At 44.5% G+C, this 22,975-nt stretch overlaps 4 protein-coding genes across 6 annotated transcripts; all 4 read right to left on the bottom strand.

The window, feature by feature from the left end:
* Positions 1-905: 905 nt before the first annotated feature.
* zgc:66455 (uncharacterized protein LOC393502 homolog) lies at positions 906-6,624 on the bottom strand. The gene is made up of 11 exons (XM_068727254.1): positions 6,535-6,624; positions 6,411-6,441; positions 5,360-5,970; positions 4,900-5,233; positions 4,108-4,149; positions 3,899-3,999; positions 3,703-3,764; positions 3,277-3,443; positions 2,370-2,525; positions 1,913-2,275; positions 906-1,024 (listed from the first exon to the last, which is right to left on the bottom strand). The coding sequence occupies exons 1-11, from the start codon at positions 6,622-6,624 to the stop codon at positions 906-908; spliced, it is 2,076 nt and encodes a 691-aa protein (XP_068583355.1).
* A 512-nt stretch (positions 6,625-7,136) lies between these two features.
* b3gnt2a (UDP-GlcNAc:betaGal beta-1,3-N-acetylglucosaminyltransferase 2a) lies at positions 7,137-13,831 on the bottom strand. 2 transcript variants are annotated; one of them, XM_068726965.1, is made up of 3 exons: positions 12,908-13,831; positions 11,225-11,408; positions 7,137-10,191 (listed from the first exon to the last, which is right to left on the bottom strand). In XM_068726965.1, exon 3 carries the CDS (start codon positions 10,189-10,191, stop codon positions 8,971-8,973), a length of 1,221 nt encoding a protein of 406 aa, XP_068583066.1. In that variant the 5' UTR covers positions 11,225-11,408; positions 12,908-13,831; the 3' UTR covers positions 7,137-8,970. The 2 variants fall into 2 exon arrangements, with proteins under 2 accessions (XP_068583066.1, XP_068583065.1); XM_068726964.1 differs by having other exon boundaries at positions 11,225-11,360.
* Positions 13,832-13,918: 87 nt separating this feature from the next.
* Positions 13,919-18,062, bottom strand: commd1 (copper metabolism (Murr1) domain containing 1). The gene is made up of 3 exons (XM_068726966.1): positions 17,882-18,062; positions 15,691-15,981; positions 13,919-15,059 (listed from the first exon to the last, which is right to left on the bottom strand). The coding sequence occupies exons 1-3, from the start codon at positions 18,053-18,055 to the stop codon at positions 14,952-14,954; spliced, it is 573 nt and encodes a 190-aa protein (XP_068583067.1). The 5' UTR covers positions 18,056-18,062; the 3' UTR covers positions 13,919-14,951.
* Positions 18,063-18,638: 576 nt separating this feature from the next.
* Positions 18,639-22,244, bottom strand: LOC137885470 (PE-PGRS family protein PE_PGRS26-like). 2 transcript variants are annotated; one of them, XM_068727767.1, is made up of 4 exons: positions 22,166-22,244; positions 20,983-21,023; positions 20,765-20,880; positions 18,639-20,322 (listed from the first exon to the last, which is right to left on the bottom strand). In XM_068727767.1, exons 3-4 carry the CDS (start codon positions 20,878-20,880, stop codon positions 18,918-18,920), a joined length of 1,521 nt encoding a protein of 506 aa, XP_068583868.1. In that variant the 5' UTR covers positions 20,983-21,023; positions 22,166-22,244; the 3' UTR covers positions 18,639-18,917. The 2 variants fall into 2 exon arrangements, with proteins under 2 accessions (XP_068583868.1, XP_068583869.1); XM_068727768.1 differs by having other exon boundaries at positions 20,989-21,023.
* Positions 22,245-22,975: the final 731 nt, after the last annotated feature.

Raw genomic sequence — 22,975 nt, 5'->3', positions numbered from 1 at the left:
TCTCAAATGGCTTTGTGAGTGTTCTACAATTAGATTTTATCTCTTTATATTATTTTTACTGATGCTCCTCCTCCTCCTCCTCCTCCTCCTCCCTGCAGGACGTGAGGAGCATTCAGACAAAGATCAGCAGCTTCTTTCGACGGGGGAACGCCGCTGGGCAGATGCTGACAAAACATCTGGTCCAGAGAAGAGATGTGACCCTCATATAAAACACACACACACACACACACACACACACACACACACTTTTTTGCTTTCCAAAAATATAAAAGTAATTTATCATCAATAATAACACAAAGTGCCGGAGTCAGAATCAGCTATGCTACGCTATAACAAAAGTACTCTGACAAGTAAAAGTCCTGCATTAAAAAAGTACTAATAGTGACACATACTTAAAGTATCAAAAGTAAAACTTCTATTATATCAATACATCATCGTTACTACATTATACACTGTTCATCCATAACATCAGCTTGTTACATGTTTTGCAACTAAAGCTTTCAAATAACATATAGAAGTAGAAAGTTGCTCAAAGTACACGTTCTTCAAATTTGTACATAACTACGATACTTGAGTAAATGTACTCCCGGGCACGTCTACCATGTCTTTAGTTTGACGAGATATCTGTCTCTTCAGCCGCTAATGTCCACCAGCTAGTCTCTCACTGCGTCTGTATAACGTAAATATATATATATATATTTATGAAATATAACGTAAAAACCAAGACTAGGAGCTACAAGAGGCTAAAGCGGAGGCATAAAGAAACTACAGACGGTAAAGATTTGTTTTTTTTCCAAGCAGAGGAACAAGCACCCTGTAATAAAGCAGAGCGAGGTCAGCAGACTCCCCATGTGACAGCACTCCGCCCTGGATTAGCTGCTGTAAGCCTATTAAAGTGGTCGGGACTAGGTGGGCCAGCGCAGGACTACACTCCACTCCCTGCACACAGTGATGCAGGGCGGCCGGTCCGAGCCGGAGAGGTCACAGGTCGACAGCAGGCCACCAGGTGTCCTGCTGGAGTGCCCTTGAGCCAGAGAGTCACTCTGGATAAATCGGGAACGTAACTGGATTTAAATGTGTTATTCAGCATCCAGACATTCAAAGTGGAGTTCAACAACAGCAGAGACTAAACTTCTGTCCCACAAATCATCAAGTGTTCGATTTGAGCCCTTTATGAACAATCACAAGTCTACATTCCTGCAGACTTTGCCCAAGGGAATTACCCACAATTCATAGCAACGTGACATTAAACACAGAGTTACCGGGATGGGGATTGGGCCATGAGCTCCTTTTTTTTTTTTTGAGAAATTTAGTCCGAGCTAAAATACCTGAACCGTGAATTGTGTGTTTAACACAAGATATTTTAACTTTTTTTAAGAGTCTAAAACAGTTTGTCATTTCTAGAGATTATTCTGCTGAACAACATGTCTTAGTATCAAACACTTGTTTGCCACAGAGCTTATTTTCTGCAATAACCCAAAAAAAGGGAACCAGTGTGTGATGCTAACTTCCTGGTTGGCCTACAAAAATGTCATCCATGCACCACTCTATGGGATAAACGCACACTTGTAGTTCCAAGAGTTGCGCAGAAGAGAACACTTTCTTTTGCACTCCATTGCATTTTCTCTCATTTAGCAAATGGACGACTTTGCAACAGTCTTAAAAAAAAAAAACACAGAATTTGACGCACCTTTGCAGTATATTTACTAATAATATAATTATCATCCTGTTCAGATTCGGGTGTCGTAAAAACGGCAAAAGAAAAAGCCAACATAGGAAGGAAAAGATTTTTAGTTGTGACTTTAATTCAACGGATTACAAACAGCATCAGACAAACAGAAAGTAAACTAAATGAAAAGATACGTCGGTGAGTTCAGAGACTGTTGTAACTGTTCCCTTCACATCTTCCCACCTTCCCGCGGCTCCATGTAGCCGTCCGGCGGAAGCAGCGGGCTGAAGCTCAGCAGCGGCAGGTCCACGGCCGGGTAGCGCTCCTTCACCTGAGGCCAGCTCTCCCTGAAGCCTCGGGCGGGCAGGGGTGGGGGGGGCAGGTCGGCGTCATCGTGATGGTGGTGGTGGTGGTGGTGGTGGCGATTGTTGTTTGGGTCGGGAGGAGAAACGCTGCCCCTGCTGTGGCACCGGACCAGAAACTCCCCCCGGTGGTGACGGTGGTACAGCAGGCCGGCGGTCGCAAACAGCATCAGGATGAGGAAGCTGAGCAGGAAGAAGAGCACGTACACGCCTTTGGTCTCTGCAGACAGGCCTGAGCTGCAACCTGCACGCAAACAACAGAAAGTCAGCAGCTGTTCAACCTCTGGACTTGTTTTTTTTTTTTTTTTTTTTCTTAAATTAAAAGTAGTTCACTTCACCTGCAGCCTTCACGTCAACACAGACGGTTCCTCCAGACCCCAGGCGGGACTTGTCCTGGAAGCCCGGCCTGCAGCGGCACGAGTACGAACCGAACTGGTTCACGCAGTCGGCGTTAACGTCACACAGCACCAGCTGAGTCCCACACTCGTTTACATCTGAAACACACACACACACACACACACTTAGGTCTACTTAGTTCACTTAGGTCATGTTTCACCAGGCTTTAACCTCCAGGTTCTGAAAAGTGAAGCGAACGCTGAAGTGTCTTAAAGCTGCATTCTCTCTAGTGTCCACCAGGGGGCGACTCCTCTGGTCGTATAGAAGTCTAGTCTAAAGTGACTCTACTTCTCTCTTGATTTATTCCCTCAGTAAACATTGTAAACATGAGTTTATGGTCTCAATCTCTAGTTTACAGTCTTCTTCAATACAGCATGATGTTCATTTAGTACATTATGCTCCATTTAGAGTCAAACAGACCATAAAGCAGGGGATGATTTAGGAGCGGGGCTAAGCCAAATATGGTCACTTCCTTTCATTGGTTGCAAAAAAAAGATTGCTGCGCGATGCTTCAAAACAGCAGTACAAAAAACAATTCATGACAGCTTCTCTTGCGTTTGAGGGAAATATTGTACTATATATATATATATATATATATATATATATATATATATATATATATATATATATATATATATATATATATATATATATATATATATATAATAAGCAATAATGTTGAGGTTTGGACAAAACAAACAAACAAATCTCCATATTTCCAGAAAACCAAACAAATCAATTGAGTAATGGAGAAAAACATGGAGACAACATGCAGGACTTTTTACTTGTAACAGTATTTTCACATCATCCACTCTGTTTCACGATGGAGACTTGATCCATTGCCGTTACCTGCGACGGACACAGAGATGAGGACGGCTTTCCTGTGGTGTTTGTCGACGTCGATCCCCGTGCCGATGAGGCCCTGCAGGCGGGAGTGGACGACCTTGTGGACCTGAAGACCCCCAGGCTCCTGTCCAATCTGCAGCCAGAGGATGTACAGCGCTCCTGTGCTCAGCCTGCCGACACACAACCAGGAGGCATCCCTCATAACGCTACCGATCACAACTAGTAAGTGGACCTTGAGTGCAGATCATTTGTGAGCTGTAATATGATCATTTATGCTGGAAACTGACAGTTTCTTTTCTTGCACATCTCATCACATCTTTGAGATACGAGGAGAGGATGCAAGTGAAGGAAACAAGGATGCAAACAAGAGACAAGGATGCACACTGCGGCTCGTACGTCAGCAGCGCCGTGAGGCTGTTGGGTACCGACCTTTTTATTCTCTTCGACGACATGGACAGCGGCGTACGCAGAGCCTTCAGCTGCTCGCCGACCTGCAGAAACACAACAACACCACCGTCACCGTATCTCCAGACGCTCTCGTTTCTTTCTAATAATCCCAACAACAACAACATCCTGCTTTTCACGAAGCCCCTTCAGTGTCTTCGCTTTGTTGTCACCAACGTACCAAAGCCTTCACCGACAGCAGCAGCGACCTGGACAGGCTGTCCCAGGACTCCTCAACATCCTGTCTGAAGTTCACTTCAAGAGCCACTTCAAACAGGTGACCTGTCGGGGAGACAAGACTGTGGTGTCAAATAACCGAAAACAAAGCATCATGTGATCTGATGTGTGACACATACTTGTGAAGTTGTACATTATCAGTCCAATACTCACCGCCAGGAAGATGTGGGATTTCAGAGTGATTTCTAATGTTGACTACAAAAGAGAAAACACACACAGTCAGACCGATTTAAGATGTGAACGATGCTTGACATCAGCGTTACGCTTGTGCTGAGGTACAGTAGAATAAAATGGCAAACCAGTCTCAGACAAAAATCAGGTGGGGGAGATGAGCCCGGTCGACTGACCTCCAACACCAATAAGCTCTTTGTTTAACGTGTGAAGTTACAAACTTCTTGCTGTTTTCATCGACCAGTCCATCCGTCGGTCATTGATCTTTGGCCAAGGATGTTCTGGTACCAAAATTGTTACGGCCAATCCTTGACTGGCAACAAAGCACCGCTCGAGTTCAGATCAGGGAGGCCGTTCCTCCCCATCACCGCCTTCCAGGTTTCTCCATCGTTGCCCGTGTGAGCGTTGAAGTCCCCAGAAGAACTATAGAGTCCCCAGAAGAACTATAGAGTCCCCCAGTTGGCCACCCAGAAGACTCCAAGAAGGCTAGAGTTCCATCCCCGCTCCAGGAGTTTGGACCCAGAACCAGTGCCATGTGTGGAAGTGAGCCCGACTATATCTAGTTGATGCTGGTCCACCTCCCTCACCGGCTCCGGGTTCCTTCCTCGTCAGAGAGGCGACGCTCCACGTCCGTAAGAGGGTCGGCATGCCGAGGTGGACCCCAATGCCTATCCCTGCCCGTGGTGGGCCTACAGGGCATCGGATCCAACATTTAAAAAAAAAAAAAAAAAGGTTTAGGTGACTGTAAATCTAGTTAAACACAAATGCACTCACGGTTCCCTCTGTGGTCCGACAGCGGCTCCACCACGTTGGGGTGAGGATGAGTCTGCTCAGTCCTCTCTGGTTCTGGTGGTTCGGAGGGGACAGGGATCTGGTCTAAGGGCTCCTCGACCTCTGCCCTGTTCTCACCTTCTGCGGACCTCTCCTCCTCTGGAACGGCAGCTTCCTCCGGACGTGCAGAAGCTTCCTCCACATAAATCTGTGTTGTTGGAGCGGCGCCTCTTCCGGATCTAGAGGTCCCCTGTACGGATGCCGGCACCGTGGACACGGCTTCGGACGGGTAGATGTGGCTGTAGATTTCTGACTCGGACGGTTGATTTTCACCCCACTGAGAGAAGAAAGAGGAATTCATCATTTCTAAGTACTTCAACACAAACATTCACACATTTATGGGTTTTGCTCAGTTGGTAGAGCCGGGGTTCCGCACTGCTAGAGCCCAGTGTTTGATTCCCACCTCAGTGATTGTGTCCTCTTCCTCCTCCTCCTCCTCGTGCTCCAGCTCAGCCGTCGTGGCTGAAGTTGGACCATAATAATCATACATGAAATCAGTATCCGGCAAATTTGAGTCCATCTGCTCTCCATTCGTGACAATTTCATTGAAGTCCGTGAGTCCAGGAGATGGTTGTGACTTCCTGTTTGTCTCTGTGAATCCCTCCTGTGGGTTGTAAACCACCGGGGGTCCAAACGCCTGGTAGCGGCCATAGAAGCCCCTGTAGGGGGGGCTGGGCCAGCCGCCGATCAGCAGCACCACATACAGGGTGTTGGAGAAGGAGGTGTACTTGGCCTCCCGCCAGCACTTCTGCAGGACCTTATGGCCCCCGAAACCTCCGGCGGGCTCGTCCACGTGGATCTGGTCCTCTTTGTGGGAGCAGCCGTCATCGGGGGTCAGGTCCTCTAAGTGGAGATGGATCCTCTCGGCAGGATCCACCTGGATGGTCCAGTTGCACCACAGAGGCGGGTTGGAGCACAGGTAGTCCGGGGAGAAGAACTCGCCGGCGTCGCTTTGCAGCAGCTGTTGGCAGCTCCGCATGGCGAAGAAGGCACCGCCGTCACCTCGCCGTCCATCTGAGGAAGAAACAGAACCAACCGGAGAGAAGACACCAGGGTTCTTATGAATTAGGGCCAACCATCTCCTAAAGCATCTCTGCTGTTTAGGTTCATCTTCAACTCTCAGATGAAAATCAACTTGAAGGGATTTCAGTTGAGTTTGAAGAGTTTGGATATTCAAATAAAGTTCATGTGTGTTATGATTTTAGTTCTACCTATAAATGTGTTTCTACTAATCCCGGCACACCCTCTGTGTGGAAACATCACCAATATCACAACATTCACGGTTAACATCTTAGTAAATACTGACATTTGGAAAAAGGGACGAGGACCTTAACTTTAATATAACTTTATTAACATAATAATAATCCTCTACGGGGCCTGCTCTTATTCCCGAAGCCGACACAGAAGAGGAGTAACATTTACATTTAACAATCCCAAGAAAAGCACCTTCTCACCTGGAGGTTTGTTGGCTTCTTCACTGTTCACCTTCAAAGCACAAGCACAAGCAACACACAAGGAATTATACGACACCATTTTTAAACGCAGTTGCATACAAACGAGCCGGTTTCACAGCCTCACCTGAGAGTCACCGCGTTTCCAAAATATACCAAATATCAGCAGAAATATGAGCAGCACACTTTTTGAGCTAAAGCTGTTCTTTCGTGGCATTTCAGTCCAAGAACTTTGTTTCTGTTTTAACTTCTTAAATGTGTGGAGTTGTGAGTTGTGAGCTGATCCTCTCGGCTTCAGTTAAACTGAACTGTTTTTCCTTTTCCTGTGCGCGCAGGTGAAACTCATCAGTGAGCTGATTGACGTTCTGTTCGATGGATGTTTGAATCGGATTCGTCCACCAGAGGTCGCTGTTGGTTTTCACATTCACTCTGTTCATTCTGCTGGTTCACTACGCTGACGTGCAGCAGCGCCTGCAGACTGTATACTCGACCTGTTTATCTACAGATGGAAGAAACGATCAACTGTGTAGAAGACCAGAAATAATATAAAAATACATTATGTTAAACATCTGCCAACAGCACTTCTAAGATAGAAAATGTGTTTATAATAATGAATTCATTAATATTACAAGATTTTTTTTTTTTACAATAAATTTACATTAAAGAGAAATTTAAGAAAAACAATGTAAAGCAAATGCTTATTGTCATGTGTATTAAAACAGTCAAAAATAGGATTAAATCTATTTAATCTTCATCAAAACTGTATTTATCAAAAGACAAAAACACATACGAGACACAAACATTTCACACTTTTCATTCATTTTTTTACTGTCTGGAAAAGATTTATGACCAAAACAATAGAAAAACAGAATAATCTGTTTCATTTGAACAACACTCGATTGACTGCTTATTTAAACACGCATACCGTATATATATACAAACACAAATACCCAGGATGAAGGCCCAGAAAACCAATGAACCCCGAGAGCTTCACAATCATCGAACAAATGTCAAAATTATAATTAGGAAAGTCTTTCTGTGTGAGATCATCAGTTCAGAGGTTACTGGTTCAGGGTAGTAGTAGTACTGTAGTAGTAGTAGTAGTAGTACTACTACTACTACAGTACAGCTCCCATCGTCCACAATCTCTGGTTCTGTTTGGACCATCCTTTAAATACAAATACATATATACTATACTACACATATTTTCTATACTACACTACGTTTGTTATACTATATATTATGTCATACGATATTACTACATTTCGCTTTCTATTATATTTGATCACGCATGAATACGATGTTATGCTGTTCTACATTCTATATCAAGTCAATATGTTACATCATACTTCTATATGAATGCAGTCATATAGTAGTTTAAGTACAACACTGGTAACAGGTACTGTGTGTACATGTACCGCTTGCCTTGTAAGTTGGAGTTGAATTGCTCCTGCGTAGTTTCTATTTCTAGCTCTATTCTTATTCTATATACTTCTTTATTATTTGAACACCTGAGTTTCTCCTCTGATCAATAAGAGATGCATCTCATCTTACATCAGTCCTGAAAAGAGCTGTATCCAAAGATATGCACCAGTGAAATCCATATCTGGTAAACTTTCTTTCTGAAACCTCGAAAGAAAAAAATAAATCTTACTTTGTTTTATTTTAGCTCAGTGCTATGAAATACAAAAGTCCCTGAGGGGGTCCGTTCTGAAAGGCGACAACGGCGTACTCTATGGACTTGGAGATACATCGTCAATACGCTGTAGTTTTTAACAATTTACTCTCAACGTCTTAAAGGGACAGTTCACCCGAAAATCACAAATACAGGTTTTTCCTCTTCCTGTAGTTCTATTTATCGATCTAGATTGTTTTGGTGTGAGTTGTCTAGTTTGGAAATATAATACACATGAAACCGCTCACAACAAGGTCTGTGGTTTATCTCCAGGAACCGGGTCATGAATTCTGGAAAGACGTTCTTTATTTTGGGGTGAACTGTCCCTTTAAACATCCAGCTGGGAGTGCCTGAGAGCACTTTGGAGGCGCCGTCCACGGAAGTAAAAATGGCGGCACAAGGTTGAGCAGCTGCTCTGGAAAGAAGCCCACATGGAGAGACGACGGGTTACGTGGCCGAGGGAACTCCTTTCCTTCAGATTCAGATAAACTTTATTAACCCACACGGGGAAACGTGTTTGGTCCAGATGTTCAGACATAATGATATCATAAAGTCCACAGTACAAACCATAAAAACAATTACAAACATACAAAATAACACCACAGCAGACTCGTAATAGAAACACTCTTCATCACATCTTTGCGGTAGGCTATTTGTCCCGCCCCTCCTCCACTGGGATTGGCTATTTGTCCCGCCCCTCCTCCACTGGGATTGGCTATTTGTCCCGCCCCTCCTCCACTGGGATTGGCTATTTGTCCTGCCCCTCCTCCACTGGGATTGGACGGCTGGGTGAAAAGAAACAGTGAGGAGCGCGGCGTTTTTTAACCAGGATCGAACAGGTTGTTGAAATCAAACTCAGCGGCGCTAACAAAAGATGCGTGAAGGCGTTCACTGGCAGTCCAGCTCCGGTTGCATAATCCAGGACCAGATCCTCAACATCTCCTGAGGCGTGCGGCTGTGGACCAGCATCAGGCTCCGGTAGATGCAGGGGTTGTTCCTGTACTTCTCCTCGATGTCGAAAGTCCTGAAGCCGCTGTGCTTCTCAGGAGCCAGGCCGAGTTTCCTCAGACACATCCCCGTGTAGACGTCGTCGATGGGGTACAAGACCACCTGCCGAGACGCTTTGTGGAGGCGTAGCGCCAACGCCCCCGAGTACAGATATCCTCCGCCCCCCGCGTAAGGCGGGTACGTCCCCACAAACACGCTCTCTGGGACAAAATACTTGAGCTTCCGGTCTCGATGTGGACCGGCGTCACTGATGACGTCGCCTATGAACAAATCCTTGGCCTTGCTCTCCGTCAGTCCTTCAAGGAGGTCGATGACTTGCGGCGTGTTGATGAAGACGTCGTCGTCGCCCTTCAGGACGAACTGGGCGCGGGGGCAGTTTTGGCCGAACCACTCCTGGAAGAGGACCTCCTTCAGGGTCAGGTTGTAGAAGGAGTCCCTGTAGTCCCATTGGAGGAGGTCTCCGTGAAGCTCCGCCTCGTAGCCCAGCATCCCCTGCAGGTCTGGGAAGTAGTCCGCTGACAAGGTGCTGCCGAGCAGGAACACCGTCGCCACGGTGCGGTTGGCCAAGACGCCCGCCCGACCCCACGTCTCGCGGATGGCCTGCCGCCGGTCGAAATGTGGGATCAGGGACTTGACCGCCAGCAGCAGGAAGGGTTTCCCGTCACAGACGCGGGGCTGGTTTATCAGCATGGGGTACGTCCTGCAGCGCATGTGCAGGAGGAAATCCTGGAAGCGCTGCGGCAGGGAGTTGTAGTCCACGATTTGCGTGGGGACCCTGTAGTCCGGTTCACAGGGGTCTAGCGGCCCCGTGTCATTCACCCAATCGGGCAGCTTGGCGAAGATTTCGCCAGACACCACTGAGTTGATGACGGGGTTGAGAACGAAGTCCAGGAGCTGCTGCTCCTTGTTCCAGAAGGATTTGCTCCGTTCCTGCTTGTGCCAAAACCTCGCAGGCGGGATCGGAACCCTCCGGCGAACGCTTCGGCCGCGCCCGAGGTTCCACGACACGACCACCAGCACGCAGATGTTGAGCATCATCACCGTCACGCAGAACACCCTCATTTTTTGGCGCGCCACTGGCATGATGCCCCTTTTCTGCATCTAACGCAAAGAACAAATAGAGAAAGAAATCAGTTAAAATGCAACAGGAAGCGGAGTCAAATCTGCAGAGTCAGGACTCACGACGACGCCAGGATACAAAGGGACGTTTGGAAACATAGAGACGGCTTGGTCGAAGCTTCTAGAGAATAAGACGGAAGGAATCTGGAACTCAATGGGAAGCTTGATTTCCCCCCCCGTTTGGTTTCAGAGCTCAGCGCACTAGGCCGCACTTTTTTTTTTGTATCTCTAATCCTGCAGGAACGAGCCCAAGAGCCCCCCCCCCCCCCCCCTCCAGACGGCAAATCACACTTTTCCAATTCAGCCGGACACATGACGCCAGTTTACTGGCAGCAGTCTTTGTCACTGTCTGCTGAGCAACACAGAGGAGCACGAGCACGAGCACGAGCGCGCGCGCGCGCACACACACACACACACACACACACACACACACACACACACACACACACACACACACACACACACACACACACACACACATATATTAATAAACTTGTTTCCTCGACATATAGAGCAGCGCAAAGCAAATCTCAAGTTACTTAAACACATGTAGGAACTTTACAGCGTCGCCATCAACAGACGTCACCACTGTCACTAAGCAACACGCTTGTGTTGTAGATATTACATGAACTGTGTTTTAGGGTCTTTTTGCTGGATGTCGTTTGCAGAGGTGGAAACTAAACGTTATCGCATTTACTCAAGTACTGCACTTAAAAAAAAAAAGGACAATTTTGAGGTACTTCTGTTTTACTTGAGTATTTCCATTTTCGGCTACTTTCTACTTCTACTCCACTACATCTTCAGAGGTGAATATTCTACTTTTGACAGCTTTACAAATTCTGATTATTAATATAAAATATACTGTAATCAAAGATCAGAGTACTTCTTCCACCTCCGGTAGTTTCTTCTAGTTTTCTAATACTTTTAGTGGACTAAACTCAGGGAAAGGGTTCTTCTCATTTTCTCAGTTTGAAGTAAGCGATGACATCATGACGGGTCGTCACTCATACGTCACCTGTGACGGGAGTGGAGGTGGTGGGTCAGTTGGGTCTGGTGGAGACCCGGACCTCTCCTGGCCTCGTGTGGATGAGCTGCAGGGTGGAGGAGGACGACGTCTCCAAGGAGAACCAGGCTGCTGCTCCTGGAGCCATCTGGAGTTCAACACAAAGACACGTCAGCCAAGGGGGGGGGGGGAACGTCTTCATTGGAAGAAAATGAAAAAGAGCCGTTTAGTTCTGTGTGTGTACACACACACACACACACACACACACACACACACACACAGGTTACTTATCAGTTCTCTTAAAATAACGAGTCTTCTGTACGGCAACAACACTGAGCCACAGAAACACTCTTCGTCTCTTGATGGAGACTTGAGAGGAAGGAGTTCAGGTCTTAGAGACAAAACGGCACTTGGAAGTACAAACAGTTGCGTAACGCGTTGTGAAATGCGGTATGTATTCAGTGTGTGGACATTGTGCAATATTGACTTCATTAGAGGCTGGGTGTAGTTTTTCCTCACACCTTTATTGGTTCACTCTGCAGCATTTGAACCAGATCAGAGATAAAACAAGAAAAAAAAAGTGGAATCAAAGTTTATAAATATTAATAGTTTGTATAAAATAAAAGGTTGATACTCGGCGTCTTAAACCAGCCTTTACTAAACCGTTGCGCGTTTCAACCACAGACTGCACATACTGATGTTTCGAAAGCCTTATATTCGGCCTATTTCTCCGTCGCCATCTTGGATTACTGCTTTAGTTCCTCCTGAAGATGAACAGCTTTTCCTGACGATGAATAACGAAGAGCCTAAAAATAAAAATCAGGTGTTTGACCCTGTGGTGGAGGTGGAGCACCTTCAGGTCCCCGTCACACAAGGTCGGCAGCGTGCTTTAATCTGAAACTAATATTTTTATTCAAATTCACACAAACCACAAACCAGACTGTGTTTCCGAATTTCACTGGATGACAAATATTTGAATAAAACACCAGCGCAGACTGATAAACCAGCAGCAAGTATCTGAATACATCTACTCAAGTACTTAAGTACAATTTTGACATACTTGTACTTTTCTATTTAATGCAGCTTCACTACATCTTAGAGGAACATATTGTAGTTTTTACTGCACCACATGTATCTGACAGCTTTAGATATACTTCTACATATAAACACACACAGCCTACTAAATGATACGACGCAGTACTACTACTTGGATATAGTAGTACACAAAGTATCTAAAACTTGCTCCCCAGTGACGAACTACAAAATCAAAATACTCAGAACCTCATCATATTATATGATAACAGAGTACTTTTACTTTTGATACTTTAAGTTCATTAATTATTTTTAGGTTATTAATTATATAGGTCAGAGTACTTCTACTGCCGCTTCCAGCAGAGGGACAACGATATTTAAGTGTTTCATTTGAATATTGTCACTAATGAAGCTCCACCTTTGAGTTTTAATTATGATATTATAACATTTACCTCTATTGAAACTTGTTTTTAGATTTGCCCTGACATTAACCTAATAGATGGGAGGTTGGAGCAAAACATTCACATTTCTTATATTTCTATAAAGTGATCCGTACAGTAGGTGTTACAGTAAAATGTGTCAATAAAGTTAAACTTCACTTTCATCTCAGTAGAGATGACTTCTCTGTTATTTCCCTCATTGGTGCAACAAAAACACACAAACCTCTCAGACGGGCTCCTCGCGTGCTCGCTGTGAAACGGAAGTCCAGAGGTGCTCAACAGGCTGCAGCTCGTGCACCTGAAGAACCTTCCAGGTGGCTCAGTTTTGGGGTTGTTGTTTTTTTTGGGGGTTTTTTGGCCTCGTGAGAATATGAACCTCTGCTAAAAAACCTTGAGTCCTCAAATCTCCGACGTGAACGCCAAAGTGTCGTCCTCTGCTCACCGAGTGGGAGGAAAGGTAAGTTAACGTTTGGTACAAGAGAGCGTCCCGGTTGCGTCTTGCGCGCGCAGTGACTCCTCCCTCAGGTGGAGCGCGAGGTGACAGCTTCGGTGATGTTGGTGAGTAACTGTGGTTCACTCCACCGCACGAACACCTCCAGGTGCAGTGGAAGGAGTGCGTTCAGGTGCTTCACTTCAGTAAAAAGCACTGATACTGTGAAAATACTACAAAAATCTTACTTAAAGGGACAGTTCACCCCAAAAATCTAAAACACATATTTCCCCCTCTTACCTACTATTCATCAATTGTTTTGGTGTGTGTTGCCTGGTTTTGTAAATTGAATGTAATAATTTTATTCATCGGTTGATTTTTAATTAAAAGTTAAAAATACAAAGTACAACCTGAAGTAGTACTTGAGTGAATATACTTGGCTACCTTCCACCACTGCAGATTTCAGCATTCCAGCATACAGTGTGAGTGTAAATACAGTTTAAGCTTCAGTCTTCTTAGAACAAGTCTCATTCTGAAACTCAGCGTGGTCTCATCGCCCCCACCGACCCCCACCGGCCCCCGGGCCTCATCTACGCCCAGTCAACGGTCAACAGACGGCGAGCGGAGAAAATGTTCACATGGAGCGTCGTCATAACTTCAGAAGGTGGACAAACGGAAACACCTCTACACCCTGAAGCACCGACAAACCCCGCTTACGTAAGAGAGATTACATTATCGCTGTATTTAGGACCATCAAACAATAAAACTGACCTTTGTTTCAACATTTGAGACAATAGACAGTAAAACGAAGGCAATCTTTTTATTTTTTTAGCATCTTAAATCACCTCAAGACACCTTTTAATCTTAATTGGCACAAATCTGTACGTGAGCACATTTTATATACAGAATATTCCGATAACGTCTGAACACAGCAGTCGTGTTTGGGCTGCGTTTACAATCCTGTGGCACAAACACTGAACCGGAGGGGGGGGGGTTCAAACTTTACTGATTAAAGAGTTTATTTATGGAGCTGATTTCAGCATTTTACTGCACGTTAGATATCTAGTCGTCGTCCACATGCACTCCTTAAAGCTGCGGCGTCAGACTCTGCCGCTGACGTCCGGCAGGCTTTTGTTCCTCTAAAGAATTAATGAGCCCCGTGCGATCCGTGCCTGAGACTGAGAGACGATGCCCTCCGTCTTAAAGGAACAGGACGCCCTAAACTCACACGCCGCAATCTCTCGATCCTCTGCACGGCGGACGCTTGAGCAAGAGAGTCAAAAGGTCAAGGTGCGACAAAGTCGTATGTCCCAACTGAACGCAGACTGCGCGCAACATTTTGTCAGGGAGGCATGTAGTGAAAGAGAAGTATGAGGCTTGGAACGCAGAGGCGGTTAATGGACAACAGGCCAACTTCTATCCGTCTGAGCTGGACTTTGTCTGCTGCACTTTGAGCTCAAAACAAATGTCAGGGGTTGTGACATTTCCGTGGCCGACGGGGAACCGAGGCCGTTATCTACGCTCCACAAAGCCGGCAGACTCCATTGATAGAAACGGTGATTTTACCTCAGAACACGGGAGCTGCTGGTGTACCGCCGCCTCGGTCGGTCGGTTCGTTTATCGTGTGACTTTGTCGTTTTTCACCGGAGTCACACGATAACACACACACACACACACACACGCAAACTAACCGACCGAGGCCACTTCAAAATAAAATAAAAAATATCCCTTTAATATGTGAACAAGCGGGTCGTCTCCGAGTCTGCGGGCCGGTGCAGGTGCCCCCCCCCCCCCCCCCCCCCCCGTCGGGTCCATTCAGAGCGGGTCACACGAGGTTTCAGGTGCGGTGGACGATTCGGTCGACGCTCTCCTGGATCTCAGACATGTTCTTCAGCAGCTGGTTGACTTTGGTTTCGTCAAACTCCAGACACACAAACTCTGAGTCCTGAGGCAGAGAGGAGGGAGCAGAAGGAACGACGTTACGGCACAGCGCACATTATTTATGCTCCCGTTAACGGAGCAGACTTTGCCAGTCTGCGTCTTCACATCGACTTTCGCAGCTCAACACTCAAACGTTTAATTCCACCAAAAATGGACTTTGTTTTGAAATGAAGGTCAACATATTAAGAGTAGCACTGCTTTGGCATCATTCTCCTTTGGGAGGGGCTTTGAAAGGGTTTTCAGCCCAGGACCCAGATTGAGTAAAATTAGCCTTCTCATGGGACCCAGGCTCATCTCTAGTGTCCACCAGGGGGCGACTCCTCTGGTTGTATAGAAGTCTAGTCTAAAGTGACTCTACTTCTCTCTTGATTTATTCCCTCAGTAAACATTGTAAACATGAGTTTATGGTCTCAATCTCTAGTTTACAGTCTTCTTCAATACAGCATGATGTTCATTTAGTACATTATGCTCCATTTACAATCAAACAGACCATAAAGAGGAGTATGTCTTTTCGTCTTTCAACTTTAACCCTTTCATAGTGTGTTTTCAGTTCATGAAAGATAATTGTAACATTTTCGGTCGCCTTAAAAATGGTCGAGGTGTGAACCTGAACGAGGAAACGCCGTCGGTCTCACCTGTCCGGTCCTGCCCAGTTCCAGCTCCATCAGGGCGACGGGGCCGCCGTGGTCTGCGTCCCCCCGGCTGGCTGCGGTCCGGAGGTCCACCCTCCAGGAGAGGCCCCTGAGGCCGGGCTCCCAGCAGCTCTGAGCCAGCAGGCTCTCCCTCACCCGGACTCTCTGGCTCTTCCAGAAGCGAGAGAGGGCGGCGGCCTGTTCGGCCGTCACCCCGCCGCCTCCCTGCCTCCTGGTCTGGGCTGTGAGGAAGGCCTCCAGCTGGGCGTGGTCCATGTCGGCCGTGGCGATGGACTGAGAGGTGGAGGGGGAGAGGAGGAGCATTAAAACCCTACAGTGAGGCCAGGATCTCTTCTTCTTTTATTTTATTTAAATATGTATTCGTTCAAACATATTAACATTACACATAGACACAAATAAATACATTAATTAATTAAAATAAATAAATAGGTTTGTCAGACAGTAAAATCAATAATAAATAATAATAATAAATAAATAGGTTTGTCAGACAGTAAAATAAATAATAATAAATAAATAGATTTGTCAGACAGTAAAATAAATAATAAATAATAAATAAATAGGTTTGTCAGACAGTAAAATAAATAATAAATAATAATAAATAAATATATTTAATAATAATAATTTAAAAAAAATGTATAAAGAATTAAAGAAAATTATATATTCTTGAAAATAAACAAGCCTGTCAGAGCTCTGCACTAAATACAGGTATTAATACACGTTTATTGTAGAACTGGTAGTACTCAGATCTTTTACTTCAGTAAAAGTATAAAAAGTGTAAAAACACTCATAACTAAAAGTCCTGAAATAAAAAGGTTTCTTAAATAAAAGTATTAACAGGAAAATGTATTAAAAGTATCAAAAGTAAAAGAATGGCCCCTTCCAAAGGATTATTATTGAACACATGTAAGAGCATAGTACTGTAACCTGTCAATGTTAGATACTTTGTATACTACTAGATAAGTAATATAGTACTGCATCATATCTTATGAGGATACCGTGTGTTTTTCTGAACGTTAAAAGTATCTAATAAATGTAGTAGAGTAAAAAAATACAATATGTCCCTCTGAAATGTAGCGGAGCAGAAGTATAAAGTACCATGGGAAGGTAATACTCAAGTATGTCAAAAAATTGTACTTTGTAAATTGTGTACATTGTTTTTATTATTTACATTCCACCACTGAGAATGGATTGATGTCAAATGGTAGTTTTTACTATTTAAAAAAAAAAAAAAAAATATATATATATATATATATATATATATATATATATATATAAAATATATAAACTACAATTATGTATTTTTTGCTTAGTTAAAAAAAAATGTTTGTTGCTGAAAATGTGACACTGGAGCTGCAGTGATACCAGGTACTGGTAACCAGGTACTGTATGTTAGTGCTGCCCCCTGCTGGCAACAGGAGAGACTCACAGAGAAAGACTAATGAATGAAAACATCTGTTTTAATAACACACCTGTCACCTTTTACATGAAGAACATATTGATACTGAGTTATCAGCTGATATCAACCTGAAAACCTGCTCCGACATTAAACACTGTAGATTCAGATGAACCTCTGGAAGCATTTTATTGTTGAACATTACAGTATTTTTACACTACAACTTGCACATTACACTCATATTACAGACATTTTTATACACTGATCTAACTGTATATCTTCCTTGTAAATAATTAATATTTGTCTTCCTTTAGTGCTACTTTTAGACACTTTGTTCTATTCTTGGTGCCCATTTTATTATTCGTATCCATTACATATTGTACTGTAGCGACATATTGGATTCATAGTGTACACACTAGTACATCCCAAGCTTTTTTTTTTAAATACTTTATTAACCTAAAGAAGTAGTAGTTCTCAACACGTACCGGAAACACGTCACACTTCGGTTTATCACAAACATTCAACACATCTGGAGACACGTGGTCTTCACTGGACAGGAAGGAGGAGCGCAACAAAAGCCTCTCGATGTAGTGGAGTACACGTATAGAGGTGTACAAATGGAAGTACTCAGGTAAAGTACAAGTACCTCGAATGTGTACTTACACACAGACAGCAGCGTTACTTTAATACCACCTCTGATGTCACATAAAATACATATATAAGATACACATATAAGATATATTATATCTTATATGTGTGAAGATGAAGGCGCTGCATTACCTTTAGGAGGCCTTTCATTCTCTCGTGCAACACCTTGAACTCCTCGTGCGACAGCTCGCGGTACAGCTCGTCCTTCAGCAGCTCCTCCGTGATGTCCGCGTTGTTGTAATAAACGCGTTGAGCTATTCCGCTCAACAGTCCGCTCAGAGACTTCGCCGCGTCCACGTCCGCCATGTTTCCTCTCCTCCGGTGAAGTCACATGACATGAGTGCGGGACGGGTCGTATGTCTCACGTGAAGGACGTCGCGACACACGGCATTGTGGGAGTTGTAGTTTTTTTTGGTTTGTTTTTAAAAAATATATATATTTACAGTGCCAGAGCAGGAACGGTTATTCGTTTATTTTTCTCCATACGTAAAAAAGTATAGTTAATAAATTATAACAAAACAAGACGTACCAGAATCTATGTATTCAATACTGGAAGTATTGGAGCAGCGGTGACTTTATTTTGAGTTTTGCAGGGTTTACAAAGTAATATGTGCTTCTCACAATTCTGCATATTTACTCTCTTATTTCAAGTGTGTCGGGGGAGTCGGTTCGACGTTGCTTATTGTTGATGGTTGTGTCTGTTGCACGTGTATTGTTAACTGATCGAAGACATATTCAGGTGTCTGATTACAGGTAGGTGTTGTTTTATACATTACCAGTCAACTGACGACAGGGCTCTGCTCTACGCTTACATTTACATCGAGGCTCCTCCACACGGCGCTACTGAATTGCAGGAGTTCCCGAATGACTGACACACAGACGGACCACAATAGATGCTGAGCCAAGCTTTAATCAGAAAGAACGGAACATCAGAGGATTTGGCAATGCTTTTTCTAATGGCAGCACAGAGGTGCTTGATCATAATCTGAAATGTATTAAGAACTAAAAAAATAAAGAGTTTTAAATGGCTAAGAGGGAAGTTATCAAATCTATCAAAACACATTTTTATTAAGCGTGCGCTGCTGATTAGTCTCAGTGAGCTTCATTGGGCTGCTGCTCGGATTCTCAGGTCCTTAAGATGTTGTTGTTACTCGTATCATTGCAGTCCTTACTCACGCCTGCCTCTACCTCTACCGCCTCTACCGCCTCTACCTCCTCTACCTCCTCTACCGCCTCTACCTCCTCTACCACCTTTACCACCTTTACCACCTTTACCGCCTTTACCGCCTCTACCACCTTTACCACCTTTACCACCTTTACCGCCTTTACCGCCTCTACCGCCTTTACCGCCTCTACCGCCTCTACCACCTTTACCACCTCTACCACCTTTTCCTCCCCTGCCACCTTTTCCTCCCCTGCCACCTCCTTTACCCTTGCTTTTCTTCCCCACCTTGCCACCTTTTCCTCCCCTGCCACCTCCTTTACCCTTGCTTTTCTTCCACACCTTGCCACCTTTTCCTCCTCTGCCACCTCCTTTACCCTTGCTTTTCTTCCCCACCTTGCCACCTTTTCCTCCTCTGCCACCTCCTTTACCCTTGCTTTTCTTCCCCACCTTGCCACCTTTTCTTCCCCTGCCACCTCCTTTACCCTTGCTTTTCTTCCCCACCTTGCCACCTTTTCTTCCCCTGCCACCTCCTTTACCCTTGCTTTTCTTCCCCACCTTGCCACCTTTTCTTCCCCTGCCACCTCCTTTACCCTTGCTTTTCTTCCCCACCTTGCCACCTTTTCTTCCCCTGCCACCTCCTTTACCCTTGCTTTTCTTCCCAACCTTGCCACCTTTTCCTCCCCTGCCGCCTCCTTTACCCTTGCTTTTCCTCCCAACCTTGCCACCTTTTCCTCCTCTACCACCGCCTATTCCTTCACTTATGCCTGTGTCTATACCTGGGCCTATACCTCCACCCATTTCTCCACCCGGTGCTATCTCTGTGCCTGTGTCTGTGCCTGTCGATGGGACTGTACTCGCGTCCTCGTCTTCGCACTGCCCTTCATTAGACGAGGCGTCGTTTGCTACACACGAGGGCGTAACATCTCCACCTGAAGAGCAGCTGGTGCACTGAAAAGGATCACCTCCAGGTTCATAACAGCGGAATATATTGTCCAGGCCGAGTTTAGAAATTGCAAGCTGCTTGAAGGATTCAGCCAGTTGAGACGCGTCCGCGTCAGGAACATCGGGTACTTTAGAAAACACCAACGCGTAACCGCTCCACTTCTGGACGACGTCGTTCACCTTGTCGGCGACGTCGTCTTCGTTTGTCGGACAACATGGGGACTCCTCGGAGTAGATGACGAGGACATTACCCTGGCTGCTTGTCATGAGGGTCTGTATGTTTTCTAGTACTCGTGACACTGATTGTGCTGCCGCCACCACTCTGGTGCCCTGGTACACTTGACCCTCTGAAACCTTTTGTTTCACGCCGTCTGCCGGGTCGCTCTGAAAGACTTGCTGAAGATTGTTTATGTCTTGGTTCTCTGGGACGTTCACAGCCAGGCTGAAGGCGCCATCGAGTGCATACCTGCCCGAGGAAAACATGTAATGAGGATCGCGGGTTCAAGTTCAAGTCATTTATAAATGTGGAAAAAAAAGAGAATGACGTAAAATAATGCTAAATATAACATATATAAAATCATATTTTTGTGGTAGACGTGTGTACGGCAATTCCATAATGATCACAACATGTTTTAAAATAGTTTTGAAAAAAATGAGCGATATAAATGACTTTATGAAGGTTCATTAATCAGAATTTAGGTAAATAAATACACTTTAGGAAGAGAATCTAACTGCATTAGTAGACAAATCAATATATTGAAATGAATATTATATTTCTATGATTGTATTTCAAAAACCAGGTGCTTCCTGCTGGAATCTCCATTCCACTCAGATGTTTGTATAGTAGTAGTAGTAGAAGTAGTAGAGTCCTCAGAAAAGACACAGATCAAGAGTCTTTGTGGACTCACTCCTTCTTGATGCCTTCTATGACGCTCGTGAGCCAGTTCTGGTCCACAGCAGCCAAACTGTCTCCAGCAGACAGGAAGACGGTCAGCACCACGGCCATCCAGCGCAGGCCAGCCATCTGCACACAGTTCAGGTTTAATAACACGCGGCAGATAATCAACACGTGATGACCCGTTTAGAGTGTTCAACACCATGTGGGATCACATTTCAAATAACTCACCTTTACCTCTGGTTCCAGCAGGCTCCTCTGGTTCTATCGCCCTACAGAAAGGACACAAAAAGTAGAGGACGAGCATTAAGAGCACAAATACCATTTGATATTCAGCGACGCAAAACTGGACCGTAAAATAAAAAAGGAAGCGCTTAATGACGTATGAACTGAACCTGTGGGCTTGTTGAACCGTTAAATGGCTGCTAATTATTGGAGGTGCCAGAGACCAAGAAGAGACAATTATCAGAACATAGGCCTACTTGACCATTAAGTAGCCTGCCTTATTTCATGCGCACACACACACACACACACACACACACACGCGCGCGCGCACTCACACACACACACGCACACTCTCAGACAGGCACACACACACACACTCACGTGCACACACGCACCCACGCACACACACACTCACGCACACACACGCACTCACACACACTCACACTCTCACACACATGCACACACACACACGCGCACTCACTCACGCGCACACACGCACACTCACACACACATGCACTCACACACACACACACACACACACACACACACACACACACACACACAAGCACTCACACACACACACACACACACACACACTTGTGCAGGGTGCTTGGCTCTCCACTGTGCATATTCGTTGTAGATTTGATAACCTTTTACGTGACAGAGATTACACTTCATCTCCATTTCATTTTTGTGTTTTTTTTGTTGCATAAACTATTACATGTTTTATAATTTATTGACTGATTGAAAATTCAAAAGTGATTTCCCTTTTTCTAACAAATAGGCATTAATATTGGTATTTCTAGAAACGTTCAGAAATCTGTAAACAGGCCTTTTAGAAATCCTGCTGAATAACAATCAGGCGTCTCCAGTTAGAAATAACAGAATCACATGTGCTCATGTCTGTTTTACAGCTAAAAGGATCAGTTGATAAATTGATTAGTCAATTGACAACAAAAATAATCAGCAATAATTCGGACAACTAGTCGTCTACGTCACTTTTAATTTTTCTTACATTATAGAGTATTTACACATGTTGTTGGCTACGAACATGAATTTAAAGATGTAGTCTAACCTGTGCTTATCGCTATTTTCTGATGCTTTACAGAACAAATTATGAATCATAAAAATCATGAGCAAATGAATCACGAATGAAAGAGAATGCATGAGCTGCAGTCCATTCATGTACCTGCTGTCGTGTGGAGAGACGTGTGATGCTCTGCAGACTGCTTTCTCCTCAGCGGTAGAAGGGAAGGTGCTGTGGCCGCAGTCAGAGGGAACGCTCATCTTTCTTTATAGAGGCCGTCGGACAAACCCTTCACCTCTCGACATACCCTTATTTGAACATGTCTTTCAAAAAGTAGAAAGAGGAAGACAAGAGAAAGGGTTTTATGTCAGCATGATTTGTGAAGTTGTGAAAGTGAGACACAGCCGTGGGACTCACATTCATGCACGGCATGAAATGTTAATTAACATTAAAACAAAGAATGTTTAACTTTGTCAACACATCTATGCTTTACAGTGGATGTCACATACCAGGCATGCTTCTGTAAACGTGTGGTCTGATTTTAGACCTTCCAGTACAAACACCATCATTTCAACACTTTTCTAGCTTTATCTTATTCTTTTTCATTTTCAAACTACAGTTTCTCTGTTCATGAATGAACCGTCAAGTTCTTCTCAGTAGCCTTCAACGTACATGAAGTCAGTTCAGAGAAGACTTTTACAGGACAATAGTAAAATATATCTCGGGGAGATTGTGATCATTTTACATATATAGAACAAAAAAAAACTCCCGCACACTGTCTCCTTCACTTGCGTTCAGAGATATTTAGTGACAACGTTTCGGTACATCGACTTTCATCAGGTCACTTTCGATGTACCGAAACTTGTTTTGTTCACCATTCTATATATGCCACGAACACCGTATGGACCAAATGATCAATCTTTAGGTGAAGCTCTGCATTTAAGTAAACGTTTGGCACAAAAAGCTAAACTC

The sequence above is a fragment of the Cebidichthys violaceus genome, unplaced genomic scaffold (genome assembly GCF_023349555.1).
Source record: "Cebidichthys violaceus isolate CVI_PGR_0920_01 unplaced genomic scaffold, fCebVio1.0.p SCAF_4, whole genome shotgun sequence".
Classification (NCBI taxonomy): Eukaryota; Metazoa; Chordata; class Actinopteri; order Perciformes; family Stichaeidae; genus Cebidichthys; species Cebidichthys violaceus.
The sequence above is the reverse complement of the archived record's forward strand: the minus strand, read 5'-3'. Positions and strand labels throughout refer to the sequence as shown.

Coding starts and splice junctions, on each gene's coding strand:
- commd1 (XM_068726966.1), bottom strand. CDS start 18,055: ATGGCGGACGTGGACGCGGCGAAGTCTCTGAGCGGACTGTTGAGCGGA. Junction 15,982..17,881: donor GAATGAAAGGCCTCCTAAAG/GTAATGCAGCGC, acceptor TCCACCTCTCAG/TCCATCGCCACGGCCGACAT. Junction 15,060..15,690: donor AACTGGGCAGGACCGGACAG/GTGAGACCGACG, acceptor TCTCTGCCTCAG/GACTCAGAGTTTGTGTGTCT.
- b3gnt2a (XM_068726965.1), bottom strand. CDS start 10,191: ATGCAGAAAAGGGGCATCATGCCAGTGGCGCGCCAAAAAATGAGGGTG.
- zgc:66455 (XM_068727254.1), bottom strand. CDS start 6,624: ATGCCACGAAAGAACAGCTTTAGCTCAAAAAGTGTGCTGCTCATATTT. Junction 4,150..4,899: donor GTCGGACCACAGAGGGAACC/GTGAGTGCATTT, acceptor TCTCTTTTGTAG/TCAACATTAGAAATCACTCT. Junction 4,000..4,107: donor AATCCCACATCTTCCTGGCG/GTGAGTATTGGA, acceptor TCTCCCCGACAG/GTCACCTGTTTGAAGTGGCT.
- LOC137885470 (XM_068727767.1), bottom strand. CDS start 20,880: ATGGCTGGCCTGCGCTGGATGGCCGTGGTGCTGACCGTCTTCCTGTCT. Junction 20,323..20,764: donor ATAGAAGGCATCAAGAAGGA/GTGAGTCCACAA, acceptor TTCCTCGGGCAG/GTATGCACTCGATGGCGCCT.